The 25,443-nt window shown below is 33.8% G+C and overlaps 2 protein-coding genes across 8 annotated transcripts in view; one reads left to right on the top strand and one right to left on the bottom strand.

The window, feature by feature from the left end:
* The window catches only part of LOC106074579 (histone-lysine N-methyltransferase SETDB1-like), a 37,446-nt gene extending 20,788 nt beyond the window's left edge, over positions 1–16,658 (bottom strand). Inside the window, exons 1-16 of one of the 7 annotated variants that reach the window (XM_056043584.1) lie at positions 16,467–16,633; positions 14,503–14,679; positions 12,140–12,288; positions 11,711–11,928; positions 9,031–9,232; positions 7,338–7,437; positions 6,879–7,001; positions 6,336–6,555; positions 5,194–5,324; positions 4,845–4,947; positions 4,409–4,520; positions 2,084–2,165; positions 1,877–1,950; positions 940–1,013; positions 704–762; positions 471–591 (exon numbers count right to left, since the gene is read on the bottom strand). In XM_056043584.1, coding sequence (XP_055899559.1) covers positions 471–591; positions 704–762; positions 940–1,013; positions 1,877–1,950; positions 2,084–2,165; positions 4,409–4,520; positions 4,845–4,947; positions 5,194–5,324; positions 6,336–6,555; positions 6,879–7,001; positions 7,338–7,437; positions 9,031–9,232; positions 11,711–11,928; positions 12,140–12,281 — 1,761 coding nt within the window. In that variant the 5' untranslated portion in view covers positions 12,282–12,288; positions 14,503–14,679; positions 16,467–16,633. Of the gene's footprint in view, positions 1–470; positions 592–703; positions 763–939; positions 1,014–1,876; positions 1,951–2,083; positions 2,166–4,408; positions 4,521–4,844; positions 4,948–5,193; positions 5,325–6,335; positions 6,556–6,878; positions 7,002–7,337; positions 7,438–9,030; positions 9,233–11,710; positions 11,929–12,139; positions 12,289–14,502; positions 14,680–16,466 lie in introns of all 7 variants that reach the window. The other 6 variants (XM_056043587.1, XM_056043585.1, XM_056043590.1 and 3 more) reach the window with 6 other exon arrangements.
* Positions 16,659–16,755: 97 nt separating this feature from the next.
* LOC106074559 (transmembrane protein 237-like) lies at positions 16,756–25,443 on the top strand. The gene is made up of 6 exons (XM_056043591.1): positions 16,756–16,976; positions 18,598–18,777; positions 19,647–19,944; positions 21,161–21,476; positions 22,223–22,397; positions 23,231–25,443. The coding sequence occupies exons 1-6, from the start codon at positions 16,785–16,787 to the stop codon at positions 23,408–23,410; spliced, it is 1,341 nt and encodes a 446-aa protein (XP_055899566.1). The 5' UTR covers positions 16,756–16,784; the 3' UTR covers positions 23,411–25,443.

A 25,443-nucleotide genomic window follows, 5' to 3' on the forward strand; every position in this document is an offset into this window, starting at 1 on the left:
TGATGAACAAATATTTAACATCAGTCTGTTAAATGAAAAATGCCATCAACATCTAAACAAATATTCCAGCTCGTGTATCCTTAATGTGGCACCTTGGTGGAAACGTTAAGTAGTGGAAACTAGATAGGCTATTGACAATTATCAAACACAACTTGTGTCGGATTACCCTGGTCGAGCTTTTTTTAAAATCTACTGACAACCCAGTCCAACAAGTCCACCACACTGTTCCACAAGTCATCAGAGACAAGTGGCCAGGTGGCATTCTTGTACAATATTGTGGCGTTACAGATTAGGAGCATGAAGCTAGTGGGGTTCAGGAACATGGGCCCCATATATGGCACAACCAAATCGTAGTAATGGATGCTGCCACTGTGGAGCCTTCAGACTGGACTTGGGATGAAGAGATCCTAATAAATTTTAAACAATCTTTGCTATGCCATAAGTTCATTCTTTTGAAAAAAGAAACATACCAGAGCTTTGAACAATGGTTCCAGCCGGGTAGAGCCTCTGTAGATCCACTCAGTACGTTTGTCGGCCTGAAAGTACATCTTTACCAAACTGGCATCCGTCTCTTGAACTTTGGCAGTCCACCTATAGAAAAGTTATTGGCATTCTAGTTCCTGTTAAGATTACACTTTTTAGATGCTTTCATCAAGTCTTATCATAAACACAAGTTTTTAAATTTAAACAAATAAAAAATTACCATTTTCCATTCCATTCTGTTCTCACCACTTGACCTTTGGAAAGCCTGACCATTGGTCTCTACAATTTATTTTTAAAAAAGTAGCAAATTGTCACCATTTTTTAAGTCATTTATTTTTCTAGAATCTTCTATTTAAATTTCCTAATGTTAACAGTTGTTCATTTTAAATTTCTTAAAAAAAAAAAACTCAGCATCAACCTTAAACGTAAAGACATTGTTCAAGGCAGACTAGTTACCTCTGGGTATATGCGAAGATATTCTTTGATAAAAGCACTAGTATCAGGATTAATATCCTCCCAGACATTTTCACCTGGTCATTGGAAGAAACACAAAATACAATAAAATATGTTGGATATTGAAATGGCTTCACTTTAAGCCGCTTTCTTGTCATTTTGAATTGGGACATATTTTCTGGCATGACTATAATCACAGTATTCCTTTCAGAAGTCAAGCACTCTAACAATGGAGCCACTATGTTCCCCAAGAGAACAATTTAATTTTTTTTTTAAATTGTAAAAAAAGTTTGAGTTTGTCTAAAGACTATGCTAAACATGTTTCAAAACATAGCAGTACAGTCTTCACTACTAAATGTATATGTATATCTGCAATGATTTAGATGTCAAACAAAATAAAAAATAAAAATATGCATAGAACTGTTTCCCCTTACCCAGCCTAGCTACATGCATTCATAAGCCCCCTTAAGAGGTAGTCAAGGTAAGTCCAGCTACATGCATTCATAAGCCCCCTTAAGAGATAGTCAAGGTAAGCTCAGCTACATGCATTCATAAGCTCACTTGAGAGGTTGTCAGGTAATTACTCTCAGACACATCCCTTTCCTTAGAAGCTTGTTAGGAAGCAAGAGTGGGAAGTGTGTGATGCTAGTAATAATAAGTATAATAGCAGTATTTAATTTTTCCTAACAGAAGGGCAACATTTAAAAATAACTAAAATTCAAACAAACAAACAAAAAATATGTTTGCTGTATGTGAAAAGTTAACAAACACTATATTTGAATGTAAACACTATATTTGAATGTAAACACTATATTTGAATGTAAACTTAAATACAAGTTGTGGATTGAATCCAAAAAATGCATTACAACCAACTCAAGTTTTACAGAGTACGCTGTGCCTGTCCTACCAATTAGTTATAAATAAAACAAAACAATCTTACTCTGCATGTAAACTTTGTGAAGTTCTTTAGCATCACAATACTGAGCATAGCCATCATCAAAAAAGACCAGAAACCTAAGACAATCAAAACAGACAAAGTTTAGACCTACACAACCATATGTTTATAATACTGAAGTGATAAGACTTTAGAACTAGTAGATGGAGCTATTTCAATAGATATTAGGAGAAAGAAAAAAAAAGGCTTCACCTTCTGTTATTCTTTGCACTAGGAGCTTCTGCAATCACTCCAGCATAGAAGGAATTGGCTGCATCTTCTTCTTTATACACAGCTATAGGATACAAAACCAATTATCATGGAATTTATCTTCCAAGATTGTGATATGCATTACTAGCTTTCTCCCAAAACATTAACAACATAGGTGTGGATACAGTATTGGGAGGTGAATACTACATTTTATCATTAAGGAGTGAAAATTTTTGCACTATTCTATTAATGATATTTTAAATTTGTTGAAACTAATGATATTCTTATTTCCTAAAGATCTACTAATGTTGTACAATTGTAATACAAATAGATATAAAATTGTGCTTATTGTGCCAAGTTTGTTTGAATATAAATATTTTTGTATATCATTTCTTTTATCCTTGTTTTGCAAAAACTGATAAGATAAAGCATTCCATAGACCAACCTAGTCTGAGCAGATCCATAAAGTTTAATACAGGCATATAAAAAACTTACTATGACCTGAGGGGCTGCAGTCTACTAGTTTTATGTAAATTAGAAATAATACAATAGAATACTATAATTAATGGTATACCTGGCCCTTAGTTAGCTAAATTTGTAGTACAATTTGGTACTTAAAAATTACTATGATTACGCATTATTTTCTTGTCATGATGATTGACATCTTTTCTGGGATACAGTTTATTAATGTCAGGTTGAAGCTTCTTTGCCACTGACACTTTCATCACTGATGAAAAATTTTGATCAGATAATCTTGAATGGTGTGATGTTTTTGTAGCTTTCATTATGGAAAAGAACTGCTCACAGAGATCTGTGCTTGCAAACATAGCATGAATCATGGCTGAAATTTTCCACAATTCAACGTACTGTTGAGGTAAATAACTGTAAAATTTTGGCACAGCCACTTCTATCTACTTTACTTTCAACAAAGAATCTGACTGCTATTCTATCAGCTCTAGTTGCACATTGTCAGCAGCATTTTCAGGGGCAAATGAAAATGGAGATACAAACAACAAAAATTCTGGCTCGTATGAAATAAAGTCATGAATACGATCATTGAAAGCATCTTTACCAAATGTTGCAGCCGTATTTAATCTTTTTAGTTCCTGACACGAGAACTGAACAAGATTTTCTCTTCATATTTGGTTTATCCACAGTCGTAATTTTGCTTGAAAGAACTTCCCGTCATCAAACGCAGTTGTGCCAATTTATCTCTACTTTGAAGTTTCAAATTCAAATCTTGCAGGTGACCAGTGAGAACAACTGCAAATGCCAAATCCTGAACCCATTTGTCAGTTTGGAAATGTTTAACAGGTTCACCGTTCATGTTCAGAAACAATACAATTTCCTCATGCAGTGCAAAAAATCTCTTCAATACTTAAGACATGAGAGCCAGCAGACCTCTGTGTAGTAGGGAACACAATCAAATTTGTGTCTGATGTCATTCAGAAACATTGAAAATTGGCGATGATTTAAAGAGAGCGACTGAAACCGGTCTTATGACATGTTGGAACTGTAATTGCTTTGCGCAGAATGTTTCTTGGTGAATGATGCAGTGAAAATGAGTAAATTTAAAATTAGCATCAGTCTCTATTATTTTTGAAAGTAGCTTTGCATCAAAACCATTTCATTTCATGGTTGGTGCGCCATCCATTGCTAAACTAGCTAGCTTCACCTGTTATTTCTCAAAAACATCCTCGCTTGTTGTGGTGTTATGCATAAAACGAGCTCAAGTAGTTCCTCGTGTATCTTAAAATCCCTGTCACAGGCACTTATGAATTTAACCAACTGTGCTACATACATCAATGGACTCATCGAGAGCCAATGAAAATAATTCAAAATCAACTATTTTGTTCTTTGATTGTTCAGGCAATCTGACTGACATGTCATTTATTCTCTCTACCACAGTGTTCCTGGTTAACGCTATTTCTTTGAATGCTTTCACCTTTTCTGGACAAATTACTTTGACAGTTTTAACGACACACTCCATAAAATCACCTTCACTAAATGATTTGCTATGGCTAGCAATTAAGTTAGATAAACGTCACAAAATGTAACTTGCTTTCACTGCAGACTCACTCTCGTTGTTCAGTTTAACAAATACTATTTTTCAATTCAAGTAACTTGTCATCTCTTATTTTCCAGCGTAATAGTTTAACATTATTTTGATTATTTTTTAGGTGGCCTAGCGGGCCGCATGCATGGGCCACATGCCGCCCCCGAACGCTGTGTTTGACATGCCGGGTTAAATACAACTGACATAGTTTTGTAGTCTACAAAATAAGACAACGTTTTGAAAATTTAATAAATTGTGACTGCAGAACTAACCTACAACTCTAGTGCCAACCTTGATGAAGTAGGCAATGGAGTCCCTGTATGCCACATGTTTTCCAGGCAATACCTTCAACCCTTTACCATCAAATTTGACTTTACAGGACCACTGTTGAAACATAGAAAGTTCTGGTAAGATCATACAAAATGACTACATGAGGAATGAAAATCAGAGAAGAAAATTTGAAGTCAAATCTGTTAGTCTAAAACTATAAATAGTATAGTAGGTATAAAAGTGGAAGACTTGGTGACAAACAAAACTTAAGTAATCAAGATAAGCATCCTAATTTTGGTTTTGAAATTCTCAATATAAATGTAACCTATATGAAATTTTAAAAAAATTTAAAAAAAAACAAAAAACGGGGTAATTTGAAAACATCTCAGAAAACAACATAGTTATCTCCTAAACGAACTGAATAAAAAGTATATATACCTCAGTATTTACAGACGCAGGATAGATGTCTAATATAGTACCACTGTACCAGACATCATTAAACTTCTTACCCAGAACCTTGTCATGAACTTTGAGTTCGGGCCTATACACAAAAAAAAAAACAACAGAAAACAATGGTACATTCTTTTAATCTGTGAACTCCCTATACAATTCACTGGAAAATGTTACTACTCCACTATTCTTTGCATACTAAAGTAGAAAATCAAACTAAGGTAATTTAATTTACAAGCAATATTACTAAACTGCTTGCAAGTGCCTTTCAGGTACGGGCCAGGGAAACAATAGGATGGATCACATTCAATCTAAAAATACCAAGATATGAACTCACCACTTGACAGGAAGTTGCAGAGAAAGAGTTTTGTTGGCAACCTGTGGCTGGGTCTGCTGCTGTGTAGCTTGCTGTCTGGCTGTGGTAGTCAATGTACTGTTCTGTGTAGAAGTGGTAGAGGCTGTGCTAGACTGTAAAAATCAAATATAATAACAATTTTATAAAGGTGAAGATTGGAAATAAATCACTATAATATATATATATATATATATATAAGGAAATATTATTTAATTTTTAAAAAACTTAAATAAGTCTACTTTACAAATGATTAAAAAAAACAAAAAAGACAAGGCCCCCTCACCCAAACAAGACATATACACACATCACATATAAATAGCACAAGAAAACGTACTGACACACATATAAATACTACAAGGCACTCACAAAAATACCACAAGAAACATATTATCATTTAGTAATATACACAAAATCATCTTCAAGACCATACATGGCAATTTACTTGGTGCTGGAAAGTGGTAATTAGAGAAGGCCTGGACTTCAAGACCATACATGGCAACTTACTTGGTGATGTAAAGTGGTAATTAGAGAAGGCCTGGACTTCAAGACCATACATGGCAACTTACTTGGTGCTGTAAAGTGGTAATTAGAGAAGGTATGGACTTCAAGACCATACATGGCAACTTACTTGGTGATGTAAAGTGGTAATTAGAAAAGGCCTGGACTTCAAGACAATACATGGCAACTTACTTGGTGCTGTAAAGTGGTAATTAGAGAAGGCCTGGACTTCAAGACCATACATGGCAACTTACTTAATGCTGTTAAGTAGTAATTAGAGAAGACCTGGACTTCAAGACCATACATGGCAACTTACTTGGTGATGTAAAGTGGTAATTAGAGAAGGTATGGACTTCAAGACCATACATGGCAACTTACTTGGTGCTGTAAAGTGGTAATTAGAGAAGGTATGGACTTCAAGACAATACATGGCAACTTACTTGGTGCTGTAAAGTGATAATTAGAGAAGGTATGGACTTCAAGACAATACATGGCAACTTACTTGGTGCTGTAAAGTGGTAATTAGAGAAGGTATGGACTTCAAGACAATACATGGCAACTTACTTGGTGCTGTAAAGTGGTAATTAGAGAAGGTATGGACTTCAAGACAATACATGGCAACTTACTTGGTGCTGTAAAGTGGTAATTAGAGAAGGTATGGACTTGTTCACTGCATTTACAAACTTTGACCTCAGCTCATCAATGGAAGGAATGGTTTTATTGGCAGGGCTGCCCAGAATATTCTTGATATTGGGGTGACTTTCAGAAACAGTAGTTTCCATAGACGAAAGATCCTGATGTTGCTGCTTCTCTGCATTCGTACCAGCTGCTTGTGCAGCAGGTTCTCTGTTCAATACACAAAAGAATCAAGAACTAAAAAACCAGAGAATGAGAACTATTAACCATTAAGCCCAAGACAGATCAAAGTTGTGTCAAATTGTTCTGCCTAATAGTGCTTGGAACATCGATATATTCATATAGCCAAAACATTATATCCATAACAGTTGAACTAAACAAAATGGCTGCCTGGTCGTGTGGTATGCACTCATAGACTGTTATCTCAATGATCCCTGGTTCAAACTCTTCAATTCTCAAAGAAAATCCAAAACATAAAAAAAAAAAAAAAAAGTAAAAAAAATTCAGTTATAGATTTTAAAGCCAATATTTACTTCTGAGGTGATTTTTTGCTGTCACTTGATGGAAACGATGAATTAAGGATGGTAAGATCGCTTTCTTCATCACTGTCTATCAACAGACAAGTCTCTTCATTTTGTTTTTCATAAAGAGCAATTCTGTAAAACACAAACAGAAGACAAGATGACAAATACATTCCAACTATTGGGAAGTTCTAAAGGAGACAGACAGCAAACTTTGTTTTATACAAATTATATACTTCATATTATCAGAGCATTTTAAATCAATTTTTTTTTTTACATCTAATATTTTTAATTCTAAGAACAAAAGAAATATTACAGAAAAATAACTCTTGATAATATAGAACACAATTCAATACTAATTAGCATTTTCATGATACATAAATATTTATATATAGATAGTATAATGTGGCAGTATACAAAAAAATATTTGCTGTATTTCACACAAAAAAATATAAAAAAAATGTTATTTACTCAGCTTCAACATCAGCTAGCTCTTTGGTGAGTTCCTGCTTCAGTTGTTTAAGTTTAGTGTGGCACTCCAGAAAGATCTTTGAGACGGCCTGGTTGGATTCTAAAACATTTTTAATTTATAGACATTTTAATTACTAAAGATTTTGGTGGGTTGAGTAAAAACGTTTGAGAAAATAACAAAAGGAATTTGTGTTTTCACAGAGCCCTGTGGGTCAGCTGTTTGGTGAGCACAGTATTTTAATGGGCAGATTTTGAACCCCAACAAATATAAGGGTGAAATTATATTTCAAGAGTGCATTATGTGCAATTAGAGAACTGCTATTACCGGTATAGTGGTATTTGTGTAAACCAAGAACAAATCTTATCTTCGAAAAACAAAAATTCATATAAAACTTCAGGTTCGGAAATCAGAAACTATGTATCTCAAAAACCCACAGTCCTACATACAAAATGTACATTTTAAAATGAACACCTCTTAAGTAAGACCCTTGTATAGACTCTACTGCTCACAATCTTACATTACATAAAGGCCCTGATTAGCCTGCCTGAATATGGTCGATGTGAATAATTTTATTACAAGAAGAAAACAGACAGATAATCATAATGTAGAAAATAGGCATAAATAAAACTTCAATAATAAAACTGCCTAAAAAAAAAAATCTTGTTTAAAAAAAATTGATGTGTAGAAACAATGTGCAGACTTAATTTTTAAACAATATAGCACCATTTCTGAAGATCCTAAACACCAGTTGCACATTAAAAACATATGTAAAAGTTCCCCTTTCAGACCTTGTGATCTATAGGGCAGATGATGTTAAGGTCAACTATTTCTTTGGCCAATGGTTAATAAGCAGGGTGTCAAGTGGCCAGCTCCACGACCAAAATCCCAGTCTTCACCGAGATTCGAACCCAGTACTCCAGGTTTGGAAGCCAAGCGCTTAACCACTCAGCCACCGCACCCCCTAAAAAAACATATATGTAACATTATTTAATCTTTTTTTTTAAATCTGGTCATCAGATTACAAATGTTGAGTGCCAACAATCTAAAAGAATACTAAATGAAATGGAAGAAGGTGTTGGGAGATTTTTATTTATTTTTCTCATACAAGGAGGCAAAGCTCATAATTAGCAAGTTTGTTGGTGCATTCAGTGTACAGGATAGGGAAGTATGGATAAGCATAGGATTTAAATAAACCATATAGTCATCTGTGTTCCTGTTTTCAGCACTGTAGAATATTACATCTACACTTTTTCACTATTTCCTAGAATTTGGAATATGAAATGTGCCTTTATCTTTGTATCTTTCTGAGTATTTTATTAGGTTATGATTTTTATATTTGTAAGTTATGGTTCAGTGTTTTAAGTATTGGTGCTACTTTTCTTTTAAGCCTTCTGTCCTGAAGGGTCTCTAAATTTAAATTTAATAACTTTACTAATGGTTTTACTCAAGTCAAATTATAGTCACTTGTAGATATCTAGATAAGTACTTTTCATAACTTAGTTGACAACAGTAATCTTTTCAAATGGTGTCATTGGCAAGCAGATAATTAGCAGAAATAAACCTAAACTATCCTGGATTTTAGAAATGCATTTGTAATTGCATAATGAATTACCATCCGATAAAATAAAATATACTTTCAATTGAAAAAAAAAATACTTTGAAGAAAGAAAAAAAAACTGAGCAGAAACTCACTTTCAATTACATCCAGTTTTAATGCCATGCTGGAGAATTCTCTATCTGTTGGATCAAACCGCTCTTCAGGAGGAATGCTTTCAAAGATATTAGTAATCATGTTTTCAAGAGCCTTCTCACTCATGGGTATGTTGAGCAGAGCCTTGGGGTTGGCCATCATACAGGTCACCATGTCATACACACCATCTTCCAGAGGATATGTCTGGGAGTTTGAAAAGCTACAGCTTTTACCATAAATATTATCAAGCAATATTTTTTTTTAATCACTACAATTATCTTGCGCTCTCATCATGTGACTGAAGGAAGAACTTGGAAATGAAAAAAAAAAATTTGTGTCATTAGAAAACACTATGTATGTAGAGATTTTCCTAGAAATTTGGCAGTTTATATCTTTTGGGAAAAAAATCACTAGCTAATTGGTCACGCAGTCAAAACCATGGTTCGATTGTTATAATTTTTCAGAACTATTTAATTATCATAAAAGTAAATTTGGCTTACATCTTTTAATAAATTGAATTATTCCCAATGACATCCCCAAAAAATTGTTTATTACATCACATGGCTTCAGTGGGAATTAATGCAATGAACATTTTTCACATTGTTGAACTAGGAGTTAAAGTTTGAGTCAGTGTCTACGTGTATTTGACTGCTGATGAACAGTAAGTGTCATCTCCAAGAATGTTTTGAAATATACTAATGTAGAATACTGGATTACATCTAATAATGAAGCTGGTCTTTGAGTCAGAATATTAATGAGGAATGCAGTATTTCCCATGGCTACGCAGCCCCAGCTGTGACCTACATATTTTGCCACATCCAGGGCAAGCATAACCATTATTCCGCCTGAGGTCGATTAAGATTTTCTTGTCGCTGTCTGCGTCTGTCTTGTTAATGATAGTTAGTAGCTAACTGGAAAGACTCCTCACAATCATTGGGAATTACAAGAAATGAATAGAATGAGAAATCAAAGTACATAGGAATTAATTTCTAAAAATTTGTTTTCTATATTACTTGTTTAGTCCTAACTTAGTCCCCAAGTATGAGTACCATTAGAATATTACTACTGATACCAGTGGGAAGCACTGTTTGGCAAAGTTTTCAATCAAGATTTTTGTGTGTCTATTATTGAACCAAAGGAGAAAGTTCCTAAAATTCTACTACATAAGTACTAAAGAAAAAAACTTTTGAGAAAAAGTTGTTTTAGTATCGAATTGCTTGCCCAACCCATTTGCTAAATAAAAGAATATATTTATTGATGTATGGGTATAACATTTATATATCTAAAACAAATGCAGATATATTAATTGAATGTAACATTCATATACCTAAACAAATGCAGATTAATTGAATGTAATAGAAGCTACTGAGAGATACAGAAGGTTGGAGGACGATTATTCTAATAAACTGCTGACACAGAGAAATAGGAAAAACAAAAAAAAAAAAAGCAAAGAACTCTGATCCAACTTACTGACGAACTAAAACACCACCTACCCAATAACAGAGAAAAAATCATCAGATTTTTAAACAACCAACCATTAAAACACATTTGCTAAATAACACCCTAACAAAAGAATCAAACTCACTGGAGCTCAAAGTAGGCACTCTCGAAACAATTGAAAGCTATTCAAAAACAGCCATCCATATATACACTGACGGATCAGCCTTCAAAGCCACCATCAATGCTGGTCTTAGTGCCTTCCTGGTCTTCCCCAAAAATAAACATTTTGAAATAAGTGCACCCTGTGGTGACTACTGCTCAAACTGCCAAGCCGAAATTGAGGCAATTACCATAGCACTACAGACAGTGGAAAACAAATTATTATAATTACATGAAGGAGTGCAATCACCATCAGATATTGTTGTCTTCACAGACTCCCAATTCACTCTGCAAGCACTTAACAGCAGCATCTCAAAAAGCCCAACATCACATTACATTGGATCCCTGGACACATTGGTGCCATGGGAAATGAAAGGGCAGATAAGCTTTCAAAGGCAGGATCATCTATGGAACAACCAGATAGACCTGTTAACTACCTCACCCTTAAGGTCAATCTTAATCAACAACCACAAAGAGTAGTGGCTCAACCAATTGGCAACAGGAAACACAGGCAGAGCCATGTACAAAGAAATGAAAGAAATTAACATGCCTAATGAACTGGACAGCATTAACTGACTCCCCTGCAAAAAAGCCATCTACAATCTTCCAACTAAGGACAGGACACACACCTCTGTTAAATTACCATCTTAATAAAATAAATCCCACACAACTCCCCCTTTGTAGACACTGCACCCACTCTTATGAAACCGTAAACCATATCCTTTTTGAATGCCCCTTCCTAATCCACTTTAGGCAGACCCTACTACCACTCCAGCCAACATAACCAATACCCTGTACGGCAGTGCTGAACAACTGAAGAACAGCACACTATTTTTCCTTGGCACAGTCTGCAAAAGAGCTGACAGCTCAGCAGCAAAAAGCTGGCTAGAAGAAGAAGTAATTGAATGTAACAACCATATATCTAAAATAATTGCAGATATATTAAATGAATGTAACATTCATATATATCTAAAATAGTTGCAGATATATTAAATGAATGTAACATCCATATATATCTAAAATAGTTGCAGATATATTAATTGAATGAATGAGAAGTCACAAAACGTCCATCCAGATAAATACCTCTAATGTAACTATCTCTTTCTTTATCAACACCAGCTCTTCTTCTGAGAGCTGAGCAACTTGTTTCCCCATCGCAATGGCTTTAGTTATATCTGCCAATGTCACAGTGACCTCAGCTTTCTCAATGTCTGCTTCTTCCATAATAACAACATCATCGTCCTCATCCTTAGAAGTAGCTGGTGTTTCTGCCATTTTGCTGTCCTCAACAACTTTTGGAACTGTAAAAGAATGTTACATACACATTTCTTAAATACATTACCTGGCAAGTCAAAATTTAAAAAAAAAAAAACAATGTCAGATTGGAAGAGAAAGAAAAGTTTCTAAACAACTTTTAACCATATTTAATTTTTAAAATTATTTTTTTTTTACTAAAGCTATTAAATCTCAATTTTTCTACTGTCTGTGACAAATGTGAAGCATTTGTTTTACTTTCTTGTTGGGGAGTGTTGTGCCTGTCCATTTCATACTGAAGTTCTTGTTGTCTTTTCGCTTCTCTTAGTTTGCGGCGTCGAAGAGCATTTTTTTTTGCCCCAGGTGTAACTTTTCCAATGCGTATTTTTTTTGGAGGCATACTGAACCTAAGGAAAAGTTTTATGTAGTACATGTGGAAATAAAACTATTATTGATTGATAATGCCTGTTTTATTCAGAGCCATTAGTTTACTATTTATAAACAACATGTTTACACAGACCCTTTAATTTACTGCCAGTTACAAAGGTACTTAGATAAAGATATTTAAACAATTAAAACATACAATTTTTTTTTTTATTTTACAAATGAACTGCACATTTAGTAAAATTTCAAGACAAATGACTTTTGTGTTTGAAAAATATTTGTTTCAAACGTTTTCTTATGAAAGTGAAAAAAAAAAAGCTGAAAAGAAAACAAAACTTTTATGTTTTCTTATTTTCACTTTATACTTTGGCTTTGAAATGTGCCAATAGTAACATAATAGTTTCACAAAAATGAATAATCAAAATGAAAATAATTTTTTAAAACTTTTCTTTTCTCTATTATACTTCATAAATAATTTAAAAAATTATGCAAATAGATTTATTACTTCTATAATGGCAAGAAAAAAACTATACATATTTGTGCACCTCAAAAAAATATTTTCGAAATGTATACTCAGAATGCTTTAGGCCAGAAAAGAAAGAGGTCTATCTGGGATGTTGGGGCTGGGTAAAAATGATCTGAAACCATATTTTTTGGTACATCACAACCATTTTACAGAAATGTATTCAGGGCACCCAGTTAGTACTTCTAACATATTCTATGGCCTTCATCTAGGTCTCAAGATTATTTGTATCACAACTGGACCTGTTTACTTTTCCATCAATCCCTAGAACACAACAGAAGTTAAATAGGCTAATTTCCTTTACACACTAGTCATGGTCGGCTAAGTGACCACCCATAAAAGTGCTTATTAAATATAAAATTTGTTTAAAAAAAAAATTTTATAAACATATTTTTTTTTTACATATAAAGGGACTTGCATGGCCTTATGTTATAGCTCTCACTTTTCTCATTATATTTTTGATAATAGCTATTTAAGCACATGATTTGATATGTTTTGCACCATTTTTAAGATAATAATCAAAAATACTTTTTTAAGAGTGTGCTATCTATTTTATCAAAGTTTTATTAGTGAAAAAAGTTGCATATTATACACATATATATATGGTAGACCTAGATTTTAGATCTAGATCTCTATATCATAATAATAAAATGATAATCATGGTGATAACCTAAAAACTGAAAGACTATCTATAGTAAAGAATTATTTTCATGCACCCCCCCCCCCTCCTATTTCTAACAGCTCGCCCTATGTTTATTTTATTTCGATAGAAATGACAAAACTTTCTATTAGATATTGTGCATGCTCCATTTTATTTTTCTACACTTTTTTTTTTGTTTTATTCAACAAAATTTATATAAGAGTTCTATCATGAGTCATAGTGACCTAGTGTAAGAGTCTTTTTTTTTACCGTCCCAGAGAAACTTAAGTAGGTTTTGCATTAAGAGGATTTTTAGACCCAAGATGCATCAGCCCCCCTGAAACCCATATATTAGGCGTCTAAAATGGACACTTTCTTTCTGTCAAATGAACCAAAGTAAAATAAATTGGGGGTGTTAAATTGTAACAAGAATCACCCATTTAAAAAATCTTAAAATTAATAGAAGCTCTTAATATATATATAGCTAGCATTACCCTCTGGCTACACCTAATGATTGGGTCCCAGGCTATATATATATATATATATATATATATATATATATATATATATAATTTTGTATACATTTTTCCTACTTATAGCTTAAACCAGTCCATAAACTTGAATATCACTTTTCTCCACCACCCCACCCCCTCCACACACACTCTGCCTTAACAAATAGTCTTCTTTACACTATCTGGCTATACTTCTGCATTTCAGTTAGTTTGAAATATTTGAAAGGCTGTATGATAGTTTTTTTTTTTGTTTTTACATCTGCCCCCCCCCCCCCCCCCCAAAAAAGGATTTTATATGTTACATTTAATTGGCACAGCCTTCTTTATAACGCCACTCTCCCAACCATATACATTAAACCCTTGAATTCCTTTTATTTTAAATGGTATCTTACCCCCTGCCCCATTTAGGAAATAGTTCTACATACAATCTCTGAGTATTCATTGGCTTTTAGTTCTTAATCAAAATATTGTAAAGGCTCTGTGAAGCTTTTTGGTTTGAGCCTTTTTTTAATATTATATTGCATCCTGCGCATTGAATGCTCAAATATTTTGGTTGACTTACCCTGTTTCCAATTTAACTCTCTTCTCAGGTAATTTTCACCTAGATGATTAATAATTTGTTACATTGAATTACAGTGGCCTTATCTTATTGGCCTGCCAATATAGACCTCCCATACAAACACATACTTCTGGATTGAGAATTCTAGTTTCACTTTTTTTTAGCTTTCCTGAACACCACCTATAAAAAAATTATTTTACATGTACAATCAATGAATTTTCTTTGGCTTCTTAATTCCATATTTAAAGTGCTTCATAGCTTTAGGCCCTTAGGAGGGTAATACAAGAATAGTGCAAACAAAGACATCCTCATATAACTTGGGCATTGGTGTAACAATTTCATGGAGGGTTCAGACATTGCCAGTGACAGCTCTTTATGGAGACAACTTGCCCCTCAATTCTCTTCAGAAACAGTGGGGGAGGATCTAAGGCCTAGTAAGTAAGTCTAGAATATCTAGATAGATCTGGAGTAGAGATAGAGATTATTTTTAGATTTTAGATATATCCTTAATTAAGCCTAAGTTAAACCATGGAGCTGGTCTAGAAATTATAAGATAGATAAATCTATAAGTATAAGTATGATGTATATTCTACTTCTAGGCTAGGTCATAAAATATTTTTCTAGACTAGGACTAGACTGACTAGATCTAAATCTAGATTCTAGATCTAGCTCCTAACAATAACTCCTATGCCTATGCCTATACAAAGATATATATGCTCAATTAATATAGTTATATAATTATGTCGACAGTAGACAAAGTACGCCATAATACTAGACTTAACTAGACTAGATCTAGATTCTTATTATTTATATAGCCGAAGTATAGTGAGATATGCCTATTAGTAATTATTAATACTTAGTAATAGTCTAAAATATGATTTATAATATAATAAAAAAGTTTAACTATATAAATTATTAAATAATAAACCATAAGATACTTTTTTGTCTTTTAGTCTTATTAATTGTCTTAATTGATAATAATAATACAATCTAGATATCTATATTAATATTAACTAGATCTATATATATTATAATTACAAGATCTAGATTTATAATAAGATTATACTAGAGTCTAGATACTAGCCCCCCAATATCAACACTGTCATCATGGCATAACAGTAAAGAACGTTATAGTACCCCTGTAATAATGCAGTGGGTACCGAGTCACATAGGTGTGACTGGCAACACAATTGCAGACTCTTTGGCCCACCAGGGAGGGCAAATTCCACCCACTGAACAGGCTGTAAGCTTTCATCAAGCCCTAGCTATAATTCAAAAAACAGAAATGGAAAAGTGGTTTGAGTGCTGGGACAAGTCCCAAAAAGCCAGTGGAGTCTGGGAGCGCATGAGGCGCCCTGACCGCACTTCCCCATGGTGGAGGCTGTCCAGGCCTGAGCAAGCTATTATAGCACAGTGCAAAACAGGCCATTGACCTGTTGGCTCATATAAAACATATTTCTCGCGGCTATGGCCAAATTTTGATTCACGGTGCCCCCGCTGCGGGGAAGAAGAGGAAACCGTGCCTCATATTCTGTTTGACTGCCCCAGACTTGCTGATCTCCATCTCGACAGGTCTGGGAAACCCATCATTCTCGACCTGTATCAGTGTATGGCAACATTTTTTTTATGCACCACGCAAGACAGCAGGGTTTCTGTCCAGGACCAGGGCTTTTGACCCAAATTCAATCAAATGGAGTTTGATGATGATAGTACTACTACTAGTAGATCTAGAATAATCTAGATCTAGTCAATACTTCAATACTCAAATACTGTCAATAGACATACTGATACTGTCACATACTGTGACATAGTTGATAGAGTACATAGATGATAGACCAGATAGTTACCGCACAGCCTAGTTTAGTATAGTAGTCTGAGTAGTACAGGTATAGATCTAGATCTAGGTCAGGTCTAAATAAATAAAATTATACATAATGATAAATTGTCTAAATTCTTATTATATTCACCTAGACCTAGATAATGTGTAACATATTACATAAAGAATCTAGGAAACTAATCAAGAGTAGTCTAGCATTCGAATAGGTAAATCTCATATCTAGATTATTTTAGATCTATAACACAAATTGTATTTTAAACATTTTTTCCAGTCCACACATCTCTAAACTGTCTATAAAATCTCTTGAATGCAGATTTTAGCTTTTTAATAAAATATCCCAAAACTTTTTTTAAAAAGAGTTCACTACATAGATATATAGGCTAGTTTTAAACGGCCATTAAAAACATTTTTACCTTCTTTTTAAAGATTAACTTCCGTAGCAACAAAAATGTCAAATAAAGACGTTGACGCTATTCCAATCAAAACAATTACTAAAAAAAAAGGATTGCCAAGTATTTCAACGAACCCTGATACTGAAACAGTAGAAGATAGTGTACCTGTCAAACGGAAGAAAAGAAGAACGCCAGTAGATGCCGATAAAGTTGAAGCTCCCACTACCGATAACCGTAGTAGTAACGAGGTACCGTGTATTGTGTAGCCGTAGACCGTCGGCGTACAGTACTAGACTAGACTAACTTCACTAAGTACTAAGTCACTAACTTCACTTGACGTAGTCGTATTCCGGGCGTTGCCTAGCCCCCCCCCCTCCAAGACGTAACTGTTTTTATTACTTAGTTAGCTTAGGCCTTAGTATATTATTACTTTGATTCAACGATTGATACATATGATATATTTATAAAATAAAAATATATATTAATGCAATGACATTATATTGTTTACTCAACGAAAATGTCTGTTCAATAATGATAATCCTTGCAAAATTGCTTTTTTTAGTAGATAATAATTATTATATTAGATCTCTATATTATTTATCTATATTACTTCAACTTAGTCTAGACTGACTAAGACTTAATGACTTAACCCAGGTGTTCGTGTTACATTTTGCTTACATTTCAAACTCAAAATATCACAATTTATACAATAACCATTTCTGAGTGCAATGAAATGAATATTGTGACATCTTTTTATCAGAATTTTTTGAGTTATTGACTTTTTAGTGAACCAATACTACCTATTTGTCATCAGTAGTTGAGAAACACTCATATGTAATATAGTCACATTACGTAGGAGTATCGCGTATGGTATCCAGTTTTAAAGTAAGATCTATATACTATTATATAGATCTTTCATCTGCAAAACTGACATGATAGTTAGGTTCTAGATCTAGATCTATAGATCTAGACCTAAATTAAATTAATAATATTATAATTATAGTATATATATGTCTTACTCTTAGATCTATATAGATCTATATGATTAATATATATATATATTATATAGGCCCTATGCTTCAGAAATATGTTAAAAAGAGATGGAGAAAGAATGCATCCTTGTTGCACTCCTAAGGATGTCCCAAAACTTTCTCCAATTTGGTTGTTCACAAATACTGAGCTATTTGCATTTTTATATAGATCTGTTGCTTTGAAAACATTGATAATGTTGTATCTATGTTGAACTGCCTCAACACTTGCCACATGCTATCATGTCCCACCCATTCAAAAACATTTTTTGAAGTCGATGAAGTTGTGAACCAGTTTCTTTCATGTTGAAAGCATTTTTCATTTTAAAAATCTGATGTAGTTAAATATTTGTTTAACAATGCTTCTACCTGCTCTGAAGCCTGCTAGAGAACTAGGTCTAGATCTTGATCGAACATTGGCTTTGAAAGGGCTCTATCACCTTGAATTTCCAAATGTAAGGCATTATTGATTCAAGAGTTTAATAAATTAATGTTCAGGAAAATTTTGCGCACCATCTTTTAAGTCTAGATTTATAGGCCTATCATTGGCATATTATAAAGTGTTGTAGATCTATACATTTGCTTAATCAGGATTCATTTTTGGGTAGAGGGAGGGGTAGGGTGAAAAATGTTTCATTGTTTTTTAATCTAAAATTCATTAGTTATTAAGAGAAACAATCGCTCTATAAGTTGTATAAAGGAAGTGTTGTTTTTTTATGTATATATATTTTTAATGTTTTTCTTGTTTATTTCCTTAACTTATAATACAAAAAAAAAGTTATGTGTGTAAATGTGCGTAAAAAATATGCTAAAAGTAAACAAATTTGTCTGGTCAATGTAGAACAAGCCAACACCTAGAAAAAGACGTCAGCCAACAAATCAAGCTACTACTGCTGAGGAAAGCACACCAGTTTCTTTAACTGCAGATAAACCTGTCAAAAAAAAGAAACCAAAAGCTGCCAGCAAAGAGCCTTCGGATGCTACAGCTAGTCCTTCTGCAGGGGAGGCTAATCAAACTAAGGTTACTGCTCTTTTCATGCATGATATCTATTTTAAATCTTTGTTCTAAAGAGCCTTTTTTTTATCTTTTAATCACACTCTCGTTTGATTTTCTAGGTCTCCAATTTTCGTTTCTTACTTTTTAAAATTAATTCTTAATTTCTTAATTCCAGGTTAGTTTGATAAAATGTTAGTTAATCTAGTTTGATATGTCACTGACTGTGGATCATGTTTGTTACCTTCTACAACAAATTGAAGCTGATCCCTAAATTTCTTTGACCCTATCATTCTTGGAGACTTTGAAGTCAAGTGCAGCTCGTCATGATTTCCTTTCATATTTAATTTTTTTTTTAAAATTAAAACCTTTACCTACCAAAATGGAAAATCATTGATACACTCAGCTGTCATCAACTCCACCATTCTCACAATGTTTTACATTAATATTAAAGCCCCCCAAAAAAAAACATGTAGAATCTATAAAAAATTATAGTTCTGCAAGGGAGAATAAAGCTTCATTTCATCCTTTTGATTCCCAGTGGAGCATAGGGCTGCAACAGTACCTCACCATCAGACTCTGTTCTGGTAGATTCCCACCAGCTGGGTCTATATTCATCCTGCCATCTTTGCTTCTTGGTCTACCATCAATCCCCTCCATGTTTGCTTTGGTCTCCCAGCCTTTCTTTTCCACTGCTATATCCCCAGCACTGGGTTTTATGTTACACTTTGTTTTATATTTTAAGTAAGAGTGTAATGTCTTAATATAAAGCAAAAAAAAAACTGCTAAAAAGATTTTGACTTTTTTTAAACTCACTTTTTTTAAGAAAGTTGATACATTTGTTTACTGCTGAAATGAGAAGCTTGTAAAAATGTTTGTTTGTTTGAACTGTGTAGGAAGGACAAGGCAGTAAAACAAGCTTGATCACAAGAGATGATGACACCCCCAGAAAAAAACAGCCCAGGAAGAAGAAAAAGGCAAAGAAATCTGAAGCAGTTGCAGATGAATTTGGTGATACCCCTTGGGCAGAAGATTTGAGAACCATGAGAGAAGATATCATCTCAGCTGACAGTCAGGTCAAAGAGGAGCAAGAGCTCGGAGATACAGTGGAAGAGAAGAAACAGCCCATTTCATTTATCACCCCACAAGTACTGCGTAGCCAGCCTTTGGATAAAATTTTTATTGAGACCAGCAGTGAGTTTTTATTGTTGATATTAATATTATTGCCCTTTTTAAGAAATCACATAACAAAATTCATTTTGAAAACTGTTAGCTTCCTCCTTAAATCTTGCTGCTTCTGTATTTTTCATGTTTGACATGTTTTGGATGTTCCTTCAGACTTGAAGATAGTTTACTTCGTAGTTCAAACCTCCCCCTGGATGACGGGGGATGGGAGCGGACAGGATATGAACCCTCGACCATTGATAAATCCGAACGACAGTCCCACACGCAAACTGCATGACCAGGCAGCCATGTTTAATGTTGGCATTGAGTAGATGGGGCCATGGTTTTCTATCACCGTTCCATGTTGGAGGTTGTCTTTATTTTATTTTATTCCTCTTTCATGTTAAGAAAAGTGTTTAAAATGCACAGTCAATGAAATAATGGGTAATACTTTATGTAGATCACTTCAAAACTCTGTGACGATCCTTGACATTACACCTCTGCAGTCTGTGTGGCAAAAATGCAAAGCCCACAAGTTTCTGTCGCCAGCATTTATAATGATATCATGTGGCCTGCACATGACCATCTGTTTTTATTTAAAGATTTAGGTTCTCATAAGAGATGGGTGGAGTTAATAAATGCATTTAAATTAAGTTGGTACTGTACAAGGATAAGAATAGCCTACTGCTCTTTCTTAGTATTTCATACTATAAAATAATTTCCTGTATACTTTTAAAAAGAGGTTGAGATTACACACTCCTGGACAGAAGTCTGTGCTACATACAGTTTGTTTTAGACATTACTTAAACATTTCAGATGTTCCTTCTGAAGTAAAACAATTAAGTCCTAATTCAAATCTCCTGCAGGATGTCTGGACAGTCATGGTTCTGTAGCCTGCCTAAGAGAAAGAGTTTCTGAACTTGAGAGTGTGGTGTTATGAATTTGCCTGGATGCAGAATGTGAATATTCCAGATTTGACCAAGTGCAAAGTCTGTGCCTCTATAGATCACTTTTACTACTTCTTGGATTGGCTTGTGTAGTGAACAAGAAACCATCCCGCTAATCATGTGTTATCCCGTATTCTAGATATCACCCCACATCTGACTTTATAACAGGGATCAAAGCTTGTTACTAAAAAGTTTTTTAAAATGCCCCCTTGTAAATTGTTCCATATCAACAGTCATGATGACTTATATGGCTCAGTGAAATATAGGCTCTACTAAATTTGTGTGCATATTAATTCCAGATAGATTCAAGGGACAGAACAAGAGCACTTTGTCACGGCAGCAGTTTGTAGAGACATTCCGGCCCATTGAACCAAAGCCCATCTCCAGAACCACCACCATCGACTTCGCCATCGCTTCCCACAAGATCTTCAGAGTGGTCACCCTTTTCCTACAGGGACTTACTGCGGGCTTATCCTTGTGGCACATGGTGATGATCTACGTGCTGTCTTCCTTTTCCAGCGATGACTTCCTGCAACACTACTATCGTGTCTCCATGCCTTTACATTGTTCTTATTACTTCCTGTTGATAATTTTGACTGTATCAGCCTGCGACAGGTAAAAGTATCAGTAGAATAATTATTACAGAGCATGTCCATCAAGCCCTATGGCTATTAAATATAAATACTTTTCTAGGAAATGCATAGACACTACTATCCTGTCGCTCTTCCTTTGCATTGTTCTACTTCCTGTTGATAATTTTGACTATCAGATAAAAGTATCATAAGAATAATTATTACACAGCATATCCATCCATTCGCTTAAATTAAATATAAATATATGCCTTGAAAATCCTAAGTCAAGAAATCATTAAGCTCTATCATGTCTTTCCAAGAGAACAAAAACAGAGAATATCACCCTTTTATTTACTGACCCCTGTTTCTCAACTGAAAAAATGATTTTGCTCACAGACTTTGTAAATGTTAAACAACTCTATTCTCCCAACTAATATTTGAGACATATTAGAACTGTGTGTACTAAATAATGTTCTAAAGTTCTTAGTAACTACCCCAAGTGCTATCAAACCAAGAAATGACCAAACACCACATGAAAAAAGTAATCTATAGTAAATTTTTATCTTGCAGTCCTAGGCATTTAAAGCATACATTTTTGTTGCTAATTTGATTGTTTTAATGTTGTGGGTCAGAAGCCTGATATCTAACCACATTAGACAAAAAATTGGAACATTTTAACTTTTATTTTTACTCCTCACTTTGGCTGATCTACCTAAAATGTTAGTGTGAAAACCATTTCAAATGTTGTATTGTTCACCTATTCTGATTCTTCATTTTATGTTGCTACAGATTCGACTTAGGCAATCCTACCAGAAGATTTCTGCTCAGAGCATTCACCTTGCAGAATGGAGCTGTTGCCATCATCTTCAGTCTAGTGGCCTTAATTCTAAATGTTGTCCTTATCAAGTATGATGATAGAATGTATTTGTATAAGGAGTTCACTGACCTATATTCAAGTGAATCGGTATGTCTTTTTTTGTTTTTTGTTTGTTTGTTTTAGCTACAATTAACTTATATTTTAAAACCCTTCAGTAAGAAGCTTTTGTTTATTTTATAACTACCACCCATCTTTTTTTTTATGCTGTTGACTTGAATTGGAGCGATTTGTTTTTTAACACTTCCCTAATCCCCCACACAAAACATATGGACACTATTTGCCATGAATTCTAGTATCTCTTTCTCTACCCCCCCCCCCTCCCCCCCAAGCCTTCCCTCACACCATCCAAATATAAAAATGTTAGTCCTACTACAATCTGTGAATGTTTTTTGGCTTCTCATATTGAAATATTTAATTTACTCTATATTGATTTTTGGCTGGAACCTTCTCATGCCTTTTATAGTTTTGACTTTGAATGTTCATTTAAGCTATTCTCCTCTCTTGGAACAGTTCAAAAAACAAAAGAGACACCACTATTCGCAAATCATTCCTCTCCAGTCCTAATTCTACTTCTTTGTATTGCATCAAAACTTTTCAATTTTTTATCATATTCAATTGTATATACTACCCTATTAATTATCAACATGGATGGTTTCTAAGGAAACAAATAATAACACAATTTAAATAATAATAATTGAATTTTTTACAAAACTATAAAAGTTTCTGATTATTTCTATTTGCTATTATATTGGACAATTCTAATCACAATAATACAGGAGGTGGCAGAATTTAGTTTTCAGCTATGATATTATAGTCTTATTTTCTGAAGCAGCATTGTATAATTTAGAACTTACTATAACTTACCAAATATTTGGTACAATTATTTGTTTTGAAATAGAAATGTGTTTCCATTCTACCAGGAAAAAGCCAGTGACATCTCAACATTCCAGTCTATCAACACAGCTCGAAGTGCATTCATCATTCTGACTTGGCTTGTCTTGTCACTAACGCCTGGCTCAGACAGGCTGGGTAAAAACTTAAGGTCAGGAGAAACTGGCCTGGAAAGAGACCATGACCTGGACAAAGTTTCAGCGGCCTAACAGAGTCTCTGTGACTCCTCTCTCTACCTCTTCGTCATCCCGGAAGTCTTGTCGACCTATTTGTATAAAATCCACAAATTCTGTACATTTTCAAGTGCATAATGTTTATACATGTTATGTAACACTGAGAAATGTTAAATCTGTGATATTTCCTAACCTGAGCTTATTTTGTTCAGCTGGTTAGTTGTTTGTTTTTTATTCCAGAGCATGAATGATAGCAATGGACATTTTTTGGGAGGGAAATTTTATTGTACCAAATAATAAGTTGGCTAACTGTATTTTTTTTTTCATGTTTAGATGGCTACTGTTAATATATAAACGGTAATTAATTCTCAATCTAATATTTGGATACTTCACCAGCGATGTCCAGAAACTTTAGTGAACAGGCACTGGAACAGCTCAACAGAAAATATATATTGGGTTGTTTATTCTATACTTGGCTTTTTTTCTTTTTGCATATCTAATGTATATAGATTTAGTAGATTTGATATAAATTTTTTTGCTTCAAAAAAAAAAAAAAAAAGAAGAAGAAAGGAGGAGATATGATTGTGAAGACTTCCTTTCTTCTTGTATAAAACTTGATTGGTAGAATTTGGCAGTAGTTTTTTTTTCCATAATCTTGTACATCACATAGTAAAAAATCAAATACCCAGTTTTAAATATAATTTTTTTTTATTTGTTGGTCTTGCATTTTTTTCATAATACACTAGTTACCTTTCAATTAGAGAAAGTCTCAAGAATGTAAATCATTTGTTCTTCTATTACTTGTGAGCTATTTTACTATTTTATACCCCTGCTCGTTCTTTAAAGTTGGAATCTCATGGCTGCATGAATGTATTCTTATTTTGAAGAAACTGCATCATTTTCTTTTTTTGTTCTCTGTATTTTATTAGCAATTTTAGTTTAGTAACTGTTAAATTATATGATTCATGTTAGTTTTATGCTTTATCTTCATTGTTATGAGAAATTACTAGTACATTCAATTTTTAATCATATTCAATTGTATATACTATACCATTAAATATTAACATAGACGGTTTCAAAGGAATATTTAATAATAAAAATAATCTTTTTTGATCCATTAAGAAATGTGTCTCACACTTTGTGCATTACACCAATTTTGAGACCAGTTCTTTTACTCAAGTCTACCTTAATTGTTTTGGACAAGTAAATTTTAAAATGTATATGTCTGTCTTGTGACTGATTAATTGGTGCTTATCACTGTTTATCATCATTGAAATAAACCCCTTTTTTTTTTTATTTGTCTCTTACTAAGGCTTTTGTTGTATGTTAGTTTGCCTTTTTTGAAAATTTTTTGTTTTTATTTCAATAGATGTCAGTTACATGCGCCAGATACTGTGCGAACCAGAAACTTGGTTGAAAGTTTGTCAACAAATGAGCCTGTTACATTCTGATTATAGTGTTTGTCAAACAAAATTAGATCATTTTTAACAAGTTTTTTGTGTCTTTATCGTGGTTTCTGTAGCAGTAATTTAGTGATATGAGGTTGCTAGCTTTTATCTGGGTTTGGGACCAGCAAAATCAGTGAAGTTTTGTGTCCTAAATGTTGATAAAGTTCCCCTTTCAGATAATATGGTCTATAGGGCAGATGAAGTAAAGGTCATCTGTTTCTGTGTCCCACAGTCAGCAATGGTGTCATGTGGCCAGAATAATGACCAACCACCTTTACTTTTTTGGTAACCTGTAGACAAGCAACTTAAAAGATCCCGAAATAAAAAATCCCAGTCTTCACCAGGTTTTGAATCCGGGACCATCAGGTGGAGAAGCCAAGCACTTTAAATTACCATTCAGCCACCACACCTAGAATGTTGATAATTATCATCAAATTACATTTTTTTGTTCCTTTTCTGAAAACAAAATTGTTTTACCCAGATACAGTTGTTTTTTTTAACAGCGTCAGACATTTATGTTCACTGAAACTGAGTAATCATAAGTTTTATTGCGGCCATAACTTGATTCCGTCCAGTGATATCTTTGATTGTTTTGTACAATAAACTCTGTACATGATTGAA

Source organism: Biomphalaria glabrata, chromosome 10, assembly GCF_947242115.1.
Source record: "Biomphalaria glabrata chromosome 10, xgBioGlab47.1, whole genome shotgun sequence".
Classification (NCBI taxonomy): domain Eukaryota; kingdom Metazoa; phylum Mollusca; class Gastropoda; family Planorbidae; genus Biomphalaria; species Biomphalaria glabrata.